At 38.2% G+C, this 13,758-nt stretch overlaps 1 protein-coding gene across 1 annotated transcript in view; it reads left to right on the top strand.

The window, feature by feature from the left end:
* Nucleotides 1–13,758, top strand: part of LOC140236968 (3',5'-cyclic-AMP phosphodiesterase 4C-like) — a 268,409-nt gene that overhangs the window by 230,333 nt on the left and 24,318 nt on the right. Inside the window, exon 3 of the mRNA XM_072316914.1 lies at nucleotides 5,458–5,637. Within this exon, the coding sequence (XP_072173015.1) occupies nucleotides 5,458–5,637 (180 nt within the window). The remainder of the gene's footprint in view (nucleotides 1–5,457; nucleotides 5,638–13,758) is intronic.

Raw genomic sequence — 13,758 nt, 5'->3', positions numbered from 1 at the left:
AGAAACTTTTTGTTGTGGTTGTTGTGGAGGGTTTGATGTCTCCAGAAGATACACAAATTCAGCTGTACTTGCCAGGATGTTTGTGTAGTCCTCATCCATCTTGCCTTGTTTCTATTCCATTGTTGCATCCTTTCTTCTTCATCATTCTCCCCTGTCCTCTTTTTTCCCCTTTCTCCTCCCATCCTCCTCCTCCTCTTCTCTTTCACTTCCCTTTTTTATTCCTCTTCCATTTTCTCCTCCTCCTCTTCTTTCCTTTGTCATTCCTTTCTTTCCTTTCTCTTTCTTCTCCTCCTCTTCCTCTCCCTCATCTTCATCCTCCCTCACCTCCCCTCCTCCCCTCCTCCTCCTCCTCCTCTTCCTCCTCCTCTCTTCATGTCACTCCTCTATCCCTCCTTCTTCCCCCTCCTTCTTCCCCCATTCCATCCTTCTCCCCCATCCTCCTCCCCCTCATCCTTCTTCCTCCCCCTATCGCCTCCTTCTCCGCCTCCTCGACCTCCCTCCCCTCCTCCTCTCCCTCCTCCTCCTCCTCCTCCTCCTCCTCCTCCTCCTTCATGCATCTTCCGAAGCATCCTACCAGATTCATCTCAATCAAATTTTCTGGGGTGCCTCTCAGGCCATGGCCCCTGTGTTTATAGTCCTCTCCAAACTGTTCAAGTGGGTCTTTAGTGATCTACGTATCCACGCTACCAACCCTCCCACTTCAATTTTGGACCATGTGCTTGTGTACCGGTATGACAAGTGCATCTCAAACATCGGATACCCAGCAGTCTGCACATGCATGTGACGTTCTTCACTGCAAACTGAGTAACATGCATACCAGGGAATCTTTGAGCTCAAACAGAAACCTTGCCATTTTGACATTAGTTTCATCACTCGGATGATCAAAGAAAGTCAATATGGCCATGTTAGCTCAGGAGTTAACCCTTTAGCAACTGAAGATTCCTTACATAATGGCCTATTTTTCCCTGGAAGATACAGCAATATCACTGTCATTTTGACAACTTACTAAATTATGCAAAATAGATCACTGTGTGTTTATTTTTGTCTATTATACATTATGTTTATTTGAAAGCCTATCAAGACTTTACCAAGAGACTTGTGTGTCACAGAAATGATTCTGACATACTTTTGACATTTGACCTTTTTCAAATACATAATTATATATTCTATATGAAAACAATCAAAATAGTAAAGCATAAAACTTTTTTTTTTAACGGACGGGCGGTTTCGGGCATTTTAGCGAGTAATCTGACGGGTAGTTTCGGGCGGTTCAGTGACTAATGGGTTAATGTCAATGAATACTTGCACAAACACACACGTGCTGCTGTGTAAAGTCTGCTGTTCTTTTCCTAGGCCAGCATCAGTTTAGTTACATCTATACATTAGTCTCAAGAGCAGGTGATGTTTTGTGCCAGCGGAAATTACTTCATATACTTACATTACTTAACACAGATTGATAGAATACATGCATTTCTAATGAGGACTCATCCTTGATACGAGAATCAATCTTGATCCGTGCTCTTTTCGCTGTCTGCAAATTTATTTTTCTTTACCCCAGCGATGTTGCTTTGTTATCTTTATCTGGTATGCATTTTTCTTCCCGGGTGTGACTAATAAGCAGAAGGGCCATAATTCAAAACAAGGCATGCCTGGGCGTATCTCTATAAACATTGGCATTCACACATAAAAGATGATATATGTTGGCAAAATATTTATCACATCTGTATTTATAGATATGTCACAGTACGCCTATGTGGGATTCTAAGGTATGATGTATGTCAACTCTCAATCAAGAGATGCGTTTCTTTATAGTCATCCAATATTTTTTCAAAGTATGACAACAACAATTTAAGGGAGAAAGATTTGCGGTGACACCATGTGTATGTAGTCCTTAACTGGATCATTGTTTGGCAGAAGAGCCTAGAAAGAAAACAACACATAACAATAATTTAAGGGTAAATTGCATTTTGGGGGGGGGGGGAGAGATAGAAGGAACATTTTGTATGTTGCTTTACTGGCAATGAGAGACGGTGCCGAAAAACATTTTTGTAATCGAATCCAAAACTATTCTTACCTCCTTCTTCTCCCCAGCTGATAACACTAACACATTTTGGGACCTATCGCTATCATTTGCCGTAACTGCCCTGGGAAAGCAAAGTCAATCAGGAGCAAAAACGTTTCAGCTTGCGCCATGTTTCTGCAGCTGGCTCTCCTTTGGGAGTTTATGTCACAAGGAAAAAGAAAAAGAAAAGAGGCCAAATTGGGACAGTCGAATCTTGACACAGTGAGTATTCCCGCGACCGACCGGCAGACCCTGAATTTCTTTTCAGTCCCTCTCCCGCAGGCAACTTTGACAGTCGGAGGGGCTCGTACGCTAACCCTTGAACATACGGGGGAAATTTTGTTAGCAATGCAGATTGGTTTTTGTGCTGTCTGGAGAGCTCTGAATCTGGGTAACAGGCCATCCCTCTTTTGAAATTGGAAGACACAGACACTTGCTAACATTTTGCAGGATTTTTTTTTTTTTACACAACTGCCTCAGATAATAGGGCAACATTTGTTCTCCTTTTCTTCAAATATCATATTCATGCATAATATCATACTTGAATGGCCTGAAATGTTATGAAGATGAGGTTTTTCAGACGCGTGCTTCAGATATGCCTTGCATCACAAACAAATCCCTTCCCCTTGCCCTTCCATGTGTTTCATGATTTGTCACAGTTAACGTTGAAATTTTCATGTGGTGGAAATGAAACTAGCACAAAAGTCAAAGCTTGTGAACCTTTTGCTTGTTTATATGTGTTATATTATTTCATATTGTTGATTTCAAGGTAGGCATTTTGTTATGGGCATTACTGTTATGTTATTTTTTTCCTAGTTTTCTCCAAGTTCGCCCATTGTGTCACATGAGTGAATTTGCTGTCGTGTTGTGGACCAGTTACGTTAAGTTTAACGGTAATATATGCTGCCAAAGTCCTTAACCACTGTCGCAGTATTGAGCTGTTTGCAGTGTTTATGCAATTTTTGTGACTGTCTGCAAAATAAGAAACACACAAAATTTGTCTTACCCAGCCAAGCACAAGAAATTTCCCATGTGGCATTACAATGCATTTTTGCAGAATCCACCACCATCACCACGATACATCAGTAGGTTTAATACTCACTAGCTCGGAGAAAACGCATTTAAAGGTATATAGACAGGAAGTAACATGTATCAGTTTATCACGGTGACTTATATTTTTGCCGACTACTGTAGTTACTCGCTTCCACCAAGTCAGTCACTGATGCACATTGTGAAGTGTTATGGGAGGGAATTCCGGAGGCGTATGAATTGTGACTAAATTCTTGGAAATGGAGAAGTCGCATCTCGAGCAGCATTGGTAAAACCCGGGAGGGCAAATCAATATGTCATACTGAGGGTTAGACTGATCCGTAATTGATCACAAGGGAGCGTAGATTTACTCGACTCTGGGGTTTGGTTTTCATTGTTGCTTTTCTGAAATGGTAAATGGCAGGAAATCTAGACATCGCAAGGTTCTTGACTCCGTGACTATAACAAGGTCAGGTCAGGAGCGTGGCCGATAGCTTCTATCTGTTCGATCATTCAGCTTTTGTCTTCTCTCGCGCGACAGTGTTTAACCCCATCTGTGTCAGGGACTCTGACAGTGTGTACACAATGCTATGAGATTTTCTGTGGCAATTAGCCCACAAAGGGTTAAATTATCAAGGCTGAACTGGCAATCATTCCAGAGTATGGCTCTTGTTTACTGAATCAGATTGTGGATGGAATAAGGTGCGAACAGAAATTGCACCAAAACTAAATTATGCAGTGATATCATATGCATGGTGGCGCTGTGGTTTCACAGCTGCCTCCGTTTTTGTTCTGGTGTTTTTTTTTTCCTTTTTTTTAATGTACATTTTTAGATGGTGTCAGTACCCTGCATTGCCAATGAGCTGCCAATGCCGAATGCGGTTCGTATTCTGCCGCCGACTGGTTTAGGCATGCAGCGATTGTTGTGATAGCGGTTCGCCTGCCGGCCCATGCGTGAAGACGGGATTCCCAAGACGCAGAGCGCATCTGTCAGACCGTGCCAACAGAGCGGCTCCTGTTGCATTGTGGGTCGCCGCGGCTGAACCAGAGCGGAACAGGCTTCCCCCCCTTTTTTCTCGGTTCCCACAGAATCCAAAATGGCCGCCGTAACACTTCTCCATCTAAAAAAAGATTTCCTCTTCCCTCAACCCTTTTCCCAAATATTCATGAAATGCATACATGCACATGGAATACGACTGGGTAGTCGTTACGTACTTGCTTAGGCTTAAGCCTCTGCATCTATGCAAATGACTCGTCTCTGCAGCTTTGTCAGCATGGAAATTGCTCCAGTTGACGTAAGGAATCGATACAAAACAAGTTAGCCTCATTAAATTTGTCTCGACCCACAAACCCCACCATCTCAGAAAAGAAAGCAACGACCAGAACAAGAGTGAGCTGTTGCATCCATTTGAATGTCAGTCTTGCACAGATGGGATTAGTACAGATCACTGGCCGACATAAGTTTTAATGCTCAATGCAAAATTGCAAGATATGAAAATAAACACAAGTTTGCACATGTTCTCTGAAGGGCAAGACTTCTACATTGAATTCTGCGTACATCTCAATATCGAATCACCGACTGAAAAATGTGCCCTGGCTTTTATGCAGTTTCAAAATCAGAGCAACAGGGAGCTGTGTAAAGAGGAAAACAAGCAAGATTTGTTGTACTTCTGCACCGACAATATCTGAGCCAAAGTGTGGATGACCTGTCATGTTGGTGCTGAATGGTCGTTGTAGCATCAGACTTTCTGTCTGTTGCACCATGCACTTGCATCACATAAGGGCCTTTCTGCACAGATGCAACTAAGCTGTACTTGATCTTTTTTTTTTTCTGCCTGTTGTGCTGCGTGGTAGCACAGTCATCAATCTCAATCAAGATTGTGACTGCTGTCCAAGGTCATGTCGATTATGATGTAGAAAGAGGCAAATGTGTATTTTTATTCCTCAATCTGCACATCTTGTGACACGTTACGTTCACCAGTGTCCTAAATTGATCTGTCAGTGAAGATTGATTTTGTAAACCTAATTCCCAATATTCTATCTCAAAACCTTTACAGGTCAATTTGGTCTCTGATTCCTAATGTATGTGTGTGTGTGTGTGTAGATGTGTATGCGATGTCTTCTTTTCTGGAGACCTTCCTCCACAAGCGTCCGTTTTTTCTACAGTTTCCCCACATATTATTTCAAATTCCAATATGAATGTGATATACTCTATTGAATGATCCAAGTGTATCCTGTAACTTGAATCATTGTGAAGTTCATTTCAAAAAGGGGTTAATGTGTACCACTCTGTTAGAGCTTTATGGGCAGCCTGATGAGCTAACTGTCTTTTTTTCCTCTTTTCTTGTCTCTCTTCCTCACTACAGCTTCGATGTCGAGAATGGCCCGTCGCCGAGTCGGAGTCCTGGGGTGGAGGCGGCCAGCCCCTCGTCGGGACTGGTCCTCAACTTCCCCCAGCGGAGGGAGTCCTTCCTCTACCGCTCGGACTCCGAGTTTGACCTCTCCCCCAAGTCCATGTCCAGAAATTCTTCCATCACTAGTGAATCGTAAGTCACCATCTCCTTTTGTTTGTCAATCTTCACAGCACATTGCTATCAAAGAGATTGTCTTCTCATATCGTACATCTAGCCCAGTAATAATAGCCTAGTACAGGCCCGTAGCCAGGATTTTTCAAGGGGGGGTGCGGTCACTAAAAAAACGGACCTTCGGTACCAATACCAATGATGACACACACACACACACACACACACACACACACACACACAATTATATCACCTCCCTGATATATATATATATATATATATATATATATACATTCTTTGGACGACCGAACTACAAAAGTTGTATAAGAATTTGCGCGCGAAGCGCGCCGCAAATTGTGAATTTTGACTGTTTTAATGACGTTTTAAAGTCTCGAGGAAATTTGTATTTTTGTCTGTTGCATGCAATCGCGTTACGGTATTTCATCTAGGAAATAGTAAAAACTCATTTTGCCAGGAAGTTGCAAAGTTTAATTGTGTTCGATACTCTGCGCGCGTAGCGCGCCGCAAAATTGAGAATAGTGATTTTCCTGGTGTTGTTTTAACTTTTATTTTTTTTTTTTTCTATTGTATACCCGCGTTAGCAGGCCTGAAGCCTGGTATGCGAGTTTGTCAAAAACGAAAATAAATAAGAAAATTTTTAAAACAAAATGAATTGTAAATGTGAACCATTTATATTTTGCCTCCTTGTGGTAGGATATTTCCAGCATTTCCGAACTTTCAAATAATCATTTTAGATTTAATAATATTAAAGGTAGTAGATCCGATTCGCAAACATCTCCAATATCAGTCAAATGTCATATTAACCATCATGCTAAGAAGGTTTTCTTTGTGAAATTTGGAGGTCAGTGAAATTCAAAAATTAAACATCCGTTAGCCATTGGAAGAAGTTGAGTGCAAATTCAGACCTCAGGCTTAGTGCTCAGATGTTTTCCTATTTGATTTGATCTGTCTTACTGTGCACACTAAGATACATACTGGAATGGTTATTTCTTATTTATTAAATTATAGTAGCATATTTTGTTACTAGCTGTCTCTAGGCATTTTCGAATTTGGGCTGCAAAGAGATCCACTACCTTTAAGTTAGAAGAGAGATAAGTAAATAATGATAAAATAAACAAACAAAAAAGAATGAGTTTCTTTTGTAATACTATCTGACAAACCTTTTACTTTACCATTTTACTTCATAGCTCAGCACTTTCCATTCTCTCTCATACCCTCTTACCCATTACATTTAAATGAAATACAACTAAAATGAGTTTGCGTGCCTGCATAATACTCTTTGGAAATTATAAGTGAAAATGTTCTTAGGTTTTGGCTCACTTTAAAATGAGAACCAATAGAACTGTCACAACATGAGAAAATGTATAAGTAATAATCAACACTACATTTCCGAATTTGACCTGCAAAGAAATCCGCTACCTGTAAGTTAGAAAAGAGATTAGTAATTAATGATAAAATAAACAACAAAAAAGAATGAGTTTCTACCGCCGTATCCAGAACAGAGCCTGAAACGGTGCAGGCTCAAGAAATCGTTTGTACTATAATACGTCTTGAAGTACTGTGTGATACTGTTGACTCAGACTTCTACAAAGCTGTAAGTGAGAATTGTAATCCAATCCGACTCATTACCTGAGATATTTATGAAAATATATCAATAAAGAATGTAAATTAAATAACGATGCGTCACAATGCAGTCTAACGCTCTCACAATGCTATCATACATAGGGTTTTTCACTGTTTTTACTCCGGAGCTCTTGCAATATTCAGGCTTTTGTAATACTATCTGACAAACTTTTTACTTTACCATTTTACTTCATAGCTCAGCACTTTCCATTCTCTCTCATACCCTCTTACCCATTACATTTAAATGAAATACAACTAAAATGAGTTTGCGTGCCTGCATAATACTCTTTGGAAATTATAAGTGAAAATGTTCTTAGGTTTTGGCTCACTTTAAAATGAGAACCAATAGAACTGTCACAACATGAGAAAATGTATAAGTAATAATCAACAGTACATTCCGAATTTGACCTGCAAAGAAATCCGCTACCTGTAAGTTAGAAAAGAGATTAGTAATTAATGATAAAATAAACAACAAAAAAGAATGAGTTTCTACCGCCGTATCCAGAACAGAGCCTGAAACGGTGCAGGCTCAAGAAATCGTTTGTACTATAATACGTCTTGAAGTACTGTGTGATACTGTTGACTCAGACTTCTACAAAGCTGTAAGTGAGAATTGTAATCCAATCCGACTCATTACCTGAGATATTTATGAAAATATATCAATAAAGAATGTAAATTAAATAACGATGCGTCACAATGCAGTCTAACGCTCTCACAATGCTATCATACATAGGGTTTTTCACTGTTTTTACTCCGGAGCTCTTGCAATATTCAGGCTTTTGTAATACTATCTGACAAACTTTTTACTTTACCATTTTACTTCATAGCTCAGCACTTTCCATTCTCTCTCATACCCTCTTACCCATTACATTTAAATGAAATACAACTAAAATGAGTTTGCGTGCCTGCATAATACTCTTTGGAAATTATAAGTGAAAATGTTCTTAGGTTTTGGCTCACTTTAAAATGAGAACCAATAGAACTGTCACAACATGAGAAAATGTATAAGTAATAATCAACAGTACATTCCGAATTTGACCTGCAAAGAAATCCGCTACCTGTAAGTTAGAAAAGAGATTAGTAAATAATGATAAAATAAACAACAAAAAAGAATGAGTTTCTACCGCCGTATCCAGAACAGAGCCTGAAACGGTGCAGGCTCAAGAAATCGTTTGTACTAATACGTCTTGAAGTACTGTGTGATACTGTTGACTCAGACTTCTACAAAGCTGTAAGTAAGAATTTTAACCCAATCCGGCTCATTACCTGTGTTTTTTATGAAAAATATGAATAAAGAATGTAAATTAAATAACGACGCGTCACAATGCAGTCTAACGCTCTCACAATGTTATCATACATAGGGTTTTCCCTGACTGTTTTTACTCCGGAGCTCTTGCAATATTCAGGCTTTTGTAATACTATCTGACAAACTTTTTACTTACCATTTTACTTCATAGCTCAGCATTCTCTCTCATACCCTCTTACCCATTACATTTAAATGAAATACAACTAAATTGAGTTTGCGTGCCTGCATAATACTCTTTGGAAATTATAAGTGAGAATGTTTTTAGGTTTTGGCTCACTTCAAAATGAGAACCAATCGAACTGTCACAACATGAGAAAATGTATAACTAATAATTTGTTGGAACCGTAAGCAAATGCCAGCTGAAGGCGAGTAGGCAAGTGTGTTTAAAAGCATTAGATTATGCACGGAGATCGTACAGTTACTTGATAGATGATCTTTTCTCGAATGTTGGTACTAGCAAAAGGGCTAGAAAAAGCAGCTATCATAATTCGTTAGGCATGCATAATGGCCCAATGAGTGTTACAAGAGAACTGGAGCAAGACTGGTCTTTCATTTTGTTTTGTCTCTCCTGATCGTTCGTAAGAAATGCTAATTCATGACCACCTTTTCACAATTTGATTGGAGTATGCATTCATAATGGAAAATAGTTGACATAATAATCTATCCCCAGGCATTATCATGCCAACATGTACTTATATATACATGTACTATATCTTTGTGAGACGTAGATATAAAATGTCTCAGGTTTTCGATTATAGTAATTTCGAGGAAATTTCTTTAATTTTTATCATATATGTAAACTTGAGGATATTAGATTTTTATCCACTTACCTCTGTTCCTGTGAAAAAATGCAAGTGTCAACCTCAATGTCATCCACGAATCGCACGTACTCGGGCGGCCAGTGGAAAAAAAAAAAAAAAAACACCGGTCACACGCGCCATAAGGGCCGTGGCATGCAGTGCCAATATAATAATAGCTCGCACAAAATTGATACATAACATTTGTGTTTGTGTGCATGGGGACGATCCGATGGTTCATACAACAAAAGGGTTTCGTACAATTATTTTTAACATTGTTAAACGTACTCTTCCACATTTACGTAGCATATAATGTGTCTTTATATTTATTTGGATTGTTATCTTGAGAATTGCTAAAAACCGTTATTATGAAAAAGTGGACCTTTCAGAATTTGGGGGGGTGCGTACGCACCCGACGCACCCCCCCTGGCTACGGGCCTGCTAGTATAATCTCTCTGTATTGTAACTTGATGTTAGGGAAATTGTTCATCCATGAAAGTGCCGGGCATATAATTCAAGAGAATGACTGGAGGAGGGAGACTAGGCCTACCAATGTTTTGATCGATTGTCATATAATGAATACTTGTGTCTGAAGTGATGTATCTACTTAAATGCTGGTCATATCACAATTGTCTTGTGTTATCTATTCAATTTTATGAGCTGAGATTTGTTCTGTTGTCTTTTTTGTTGTTGGTGGTGTTTTTTGTTGTTGTTGTTGTTTTTGTTTTGTCTGGAGCTCCTCTGACCCACCTATTCAATTTTACTTTCGCTGGATAAGTTTTCTGGTCTCGATGTAACTGATTTTTTTTTTCCCCATCATGCCGAGCCCTAGATTGATAAGGAAGTACAGTATAAGTTACGACTGTTTCCCATGCGTCAAGAGGAAGATTGTGTGCTTCATTTTGTACATGTTGTGTCTGTGTGCTTGTTGCAGCCCATGTAGCAGTGAGACATTTAATTACCACGGTTCCAAAGAAAAGAAGATATTCGTGCATAATATGTCTGATAATAAAGGACAAGTTCGTCCAGATATACCTATGGATCGAATGAATACAGCGATATTAGAAGAACACATCGGTGAGAGTTTGAGGAGTATCGAACAATCTGTTCAAATACTTTTGTGCAGCCATCACTGGATGAGAAGGCTACTGCAGTTTGGTTTGTGATGTCACACGCAAAGAACGTTAAAAAGAAAATATGACGTATTTTCACTTTTCAGACATGATAAAAGAGCACTTGACTTGCCTCTTTCAGAAAGCAGGGGGAATAATTCTACCAGTACTGTATGTCAGTAACAAGGAAGGAATGTGTACTTCTCATTATAAATTTGATTTCATGGAATTATCTTTATATTTTTTTTTTTTTATATTCTACATAATGAATGTGACATCACAAACTGTAGTAGTCTTCTCATCCGGCAATGGCAGCACTGAAGCTTAAAAAAACTCATAGCTTTCGGATGGATTGTCCAATTTTCTTCAAACTTCACTGATGTGTTCTTCTAATATTGCTGCATTCACTTAATCCAGACACATATTTGGGTGGACTTGTCCTCTTAATAATATTCTTCTATAGAACGTATGTAGACGAAGAGACGATGGAAGTGGAGCATATGAGCGTATGATCTATATATATCTCTTCCCGACCTGCAGTGTGTAAAAAAAAAAAAATCACCATTGTTTTATCTCTTACAGAAAAATGATGCAGGCCTTTAAACCACTACTTGTTCTTGAGCAAGAGAGGTATAATCTTTTACTTGTTTGCCTTGGCAATCAGAGATATTTTCGGTGGCACATTATATTCGTGTCGCAGACATGACAGTTAACGCAAGTGCTTCTTCCTTATGTCTGATGCACTCAGAAACGGTGGTAGATCGTACAATTTGGCCAGAAATGAGGCAAAGGGAATGCACCTTGATATTCGGTCAATTCTTTCTCAGAAACTTTTTCCTTGGCACAAGATATGCACTCTTTCCAATGGAGCATTAACCATTTTAGCAGTAGAAGGACATATCTCACACATTTTTCTTTCACTTTCATTATTCTGTCTTTTCATAGCAAAAGATCTAAAGACATAAGATTTGCATTGAATGTACCATGTACAAAAAAAAAGAAAGATCACAAGATTATACCAAATAGCCATATCCGAACATTCACTCTTTCATTGTGGTTTGAAAGGGAAAAGAAGAAAACAAACTTGAAATGCCACTAGACTACTTCAACATTTGTGGTTTCACCATATTAGAAATTTGTAATGTTACAAATTTAAATGTGCAATAGTGCAAGAAGGTGAATATTCACTATCATTATAGTAAAGGCAATGTTATGATACAAGTCCTGGCATTCTAGTATTGGATGTGTGCCAACATACATTTTTTTTTTTATTTATGCTAAAATGACCAATACCGATATGCTAATTTTTTTTTAGAACGTGCTTTGATAATCCTTCAATTACTAAATTGCTGTTTGAGTGAGACACTTGAGAATTAAAGAAGAAAGGAAGAGAAAGTATACATCTTTCTCAAGATACATAAAGTCAAGATACAAGTTACCTTGCCTGATCATGGCCAAATTGTAAACAACATACATGTAAGAAAATATCATGATAAGCCCAAATGGGACATAGTGCCAATTTTCTGATTTTATTTATAGATTTCATTTTCATCAACACAAAAGATTGAGTCTCATGCTTTTAAATGGAAAAAATATATATATCTTAGCAAAAACAGGTTCATACCATTTTACCAAGTCCATTCATACCAAGTACTGGGAATATATATCGACTGACTGTTCAGTGTTTATTCCAGAGTATCTCTTCAAAAGAGTTAAATTATGAGAAGTTTGATTTACAATTTCATTTTTTTTATTTTGTTTATATGTTATTTTATTCTTATATTGTCAGTGGCCCATGGTAATGAAGGAATTTACCAGGCATATGGCAATTTTCTCGAAGCACAGGTCTTCCTAGTTTATCATCAGAATCATTCATATTTGTTGATATTTAATTATTGTAGGAAAATATATACTTCAATGTATTTCACTGTTTAAAGTGATATGCACCATTCTGATCAAGATAAGAAAGTCCCATGTGGTCAGACAGGTATAACATCCAGGATAAGAGTTGCTGTTGTTTTATTTCTTGCAGAAAAATGGCCCAAGCTAATAAGCCATTGCCTATTATTGAGCAAGACAGGTATACATTCTGTGTTTGTATTGCCAGAAGTGTAACAGTTTTCCACATTGGGGTGCTTTTGCTTTGACCGGAGCAATGTGCTTCGTGTAATGTCCAGCATTTTTTGATTTTTTTTTTGTAACAAGCTTCTGAATGTTGGGTGCAGCTTGATGGGTTGCAAGTTACGCCATGTTCACATTTAACTGAGACGCACCGTATTACTTGTATTTGTTCCGGGGTTGTTATTATTTTGTTATCTTCGATATGCATGTTGGCAGGTTAGCAGCATTTTTTATGGTTGGTCAGTGAAAATTTTGAGGAGGTTGGATCAATGTGAAGAGAATTACACAAATATTTCATCATAATAGTGGCGCATTGAGTAGTAGATCATGTGACAACGACGGAGATCTGACATAACATTGTTCTTCTTCTGTCATGTGTGTGACATGTCGCAAATCTCAAAGGCAAAGTCTCTTCTCAGCCAAAAGCTTCATTGAGCATGTCTTAATGGTTATTCTTCAAAAACAAGCATGACAAATGTGAAATTCATGCAAGTGTTTTTTGTTTTGTTTTGTTTTTTTCATACATTTCTCTTCAGACTGCTTTCCAATTTTGCTCAAACTTTCACCATTCCGTTGCTGCATTTTATACTGTTATCAGTCAAAGAAATTTTCTCTCATGTGCTTTAAAGGAAATTCCATCCTATTATTTTGCTTTGTATAGAAAAAAAATCTCGAGGTAGATCAGTGGAAATTTTTTGGGAAAAATCAGACACGTACACACAGAAAAAAAAAAGTTGTTAACTCAAACTGTTAAAGTTTAGAGCAGAAGGCAAAATAGCAACTGTGTGATTTTGGTGTTGAGCAACTCTCCTTTTTAATTTTTACTCAGGATTTCACCAATTTTGATACTTCTCCTGCAAAAAAAAAAAAAAAATTCTTCCAACCTGTTCTTCATATATTGTACTACTAAAGAGCAGTGTGTGTTTGCATGTCCTGTTCTGTCTGCGCCCAGATATTTGTGGAAAATGAAAATTAGCAAAATCTTGTGTACAAAACAAATGAAGAGCTACTCGACCAGTTGCGGATTTGTTGTACAATTCATAACTTTTATTGTGTGATTTTTCCCAAAAAAAATTTTCACTGATCTACGTAATTCACTGACTTTTCTATATTCGTACAAAGCAACATAATACCAGGATGGAACTTTCCTTTAAATACCCATTTT

Source organism: Diadema setosum, chromosome 13 (assembly GCF_964275005.1).
Source record: "Diadema setosum chromosome 13, eeDiaSeto1, whole genome shotgun sequence".
NCBI lineage: Eukaryota > Metazoa > Echinodermata > Echinoidea > Diadematoida > Diadematidae > Diadema > Diadema setosum.
The sequence above is the reverse complement of the archived record's forward strand: the minus strand, read 5'-3'. Positions and strand labels throughout refer to the sequence as shown.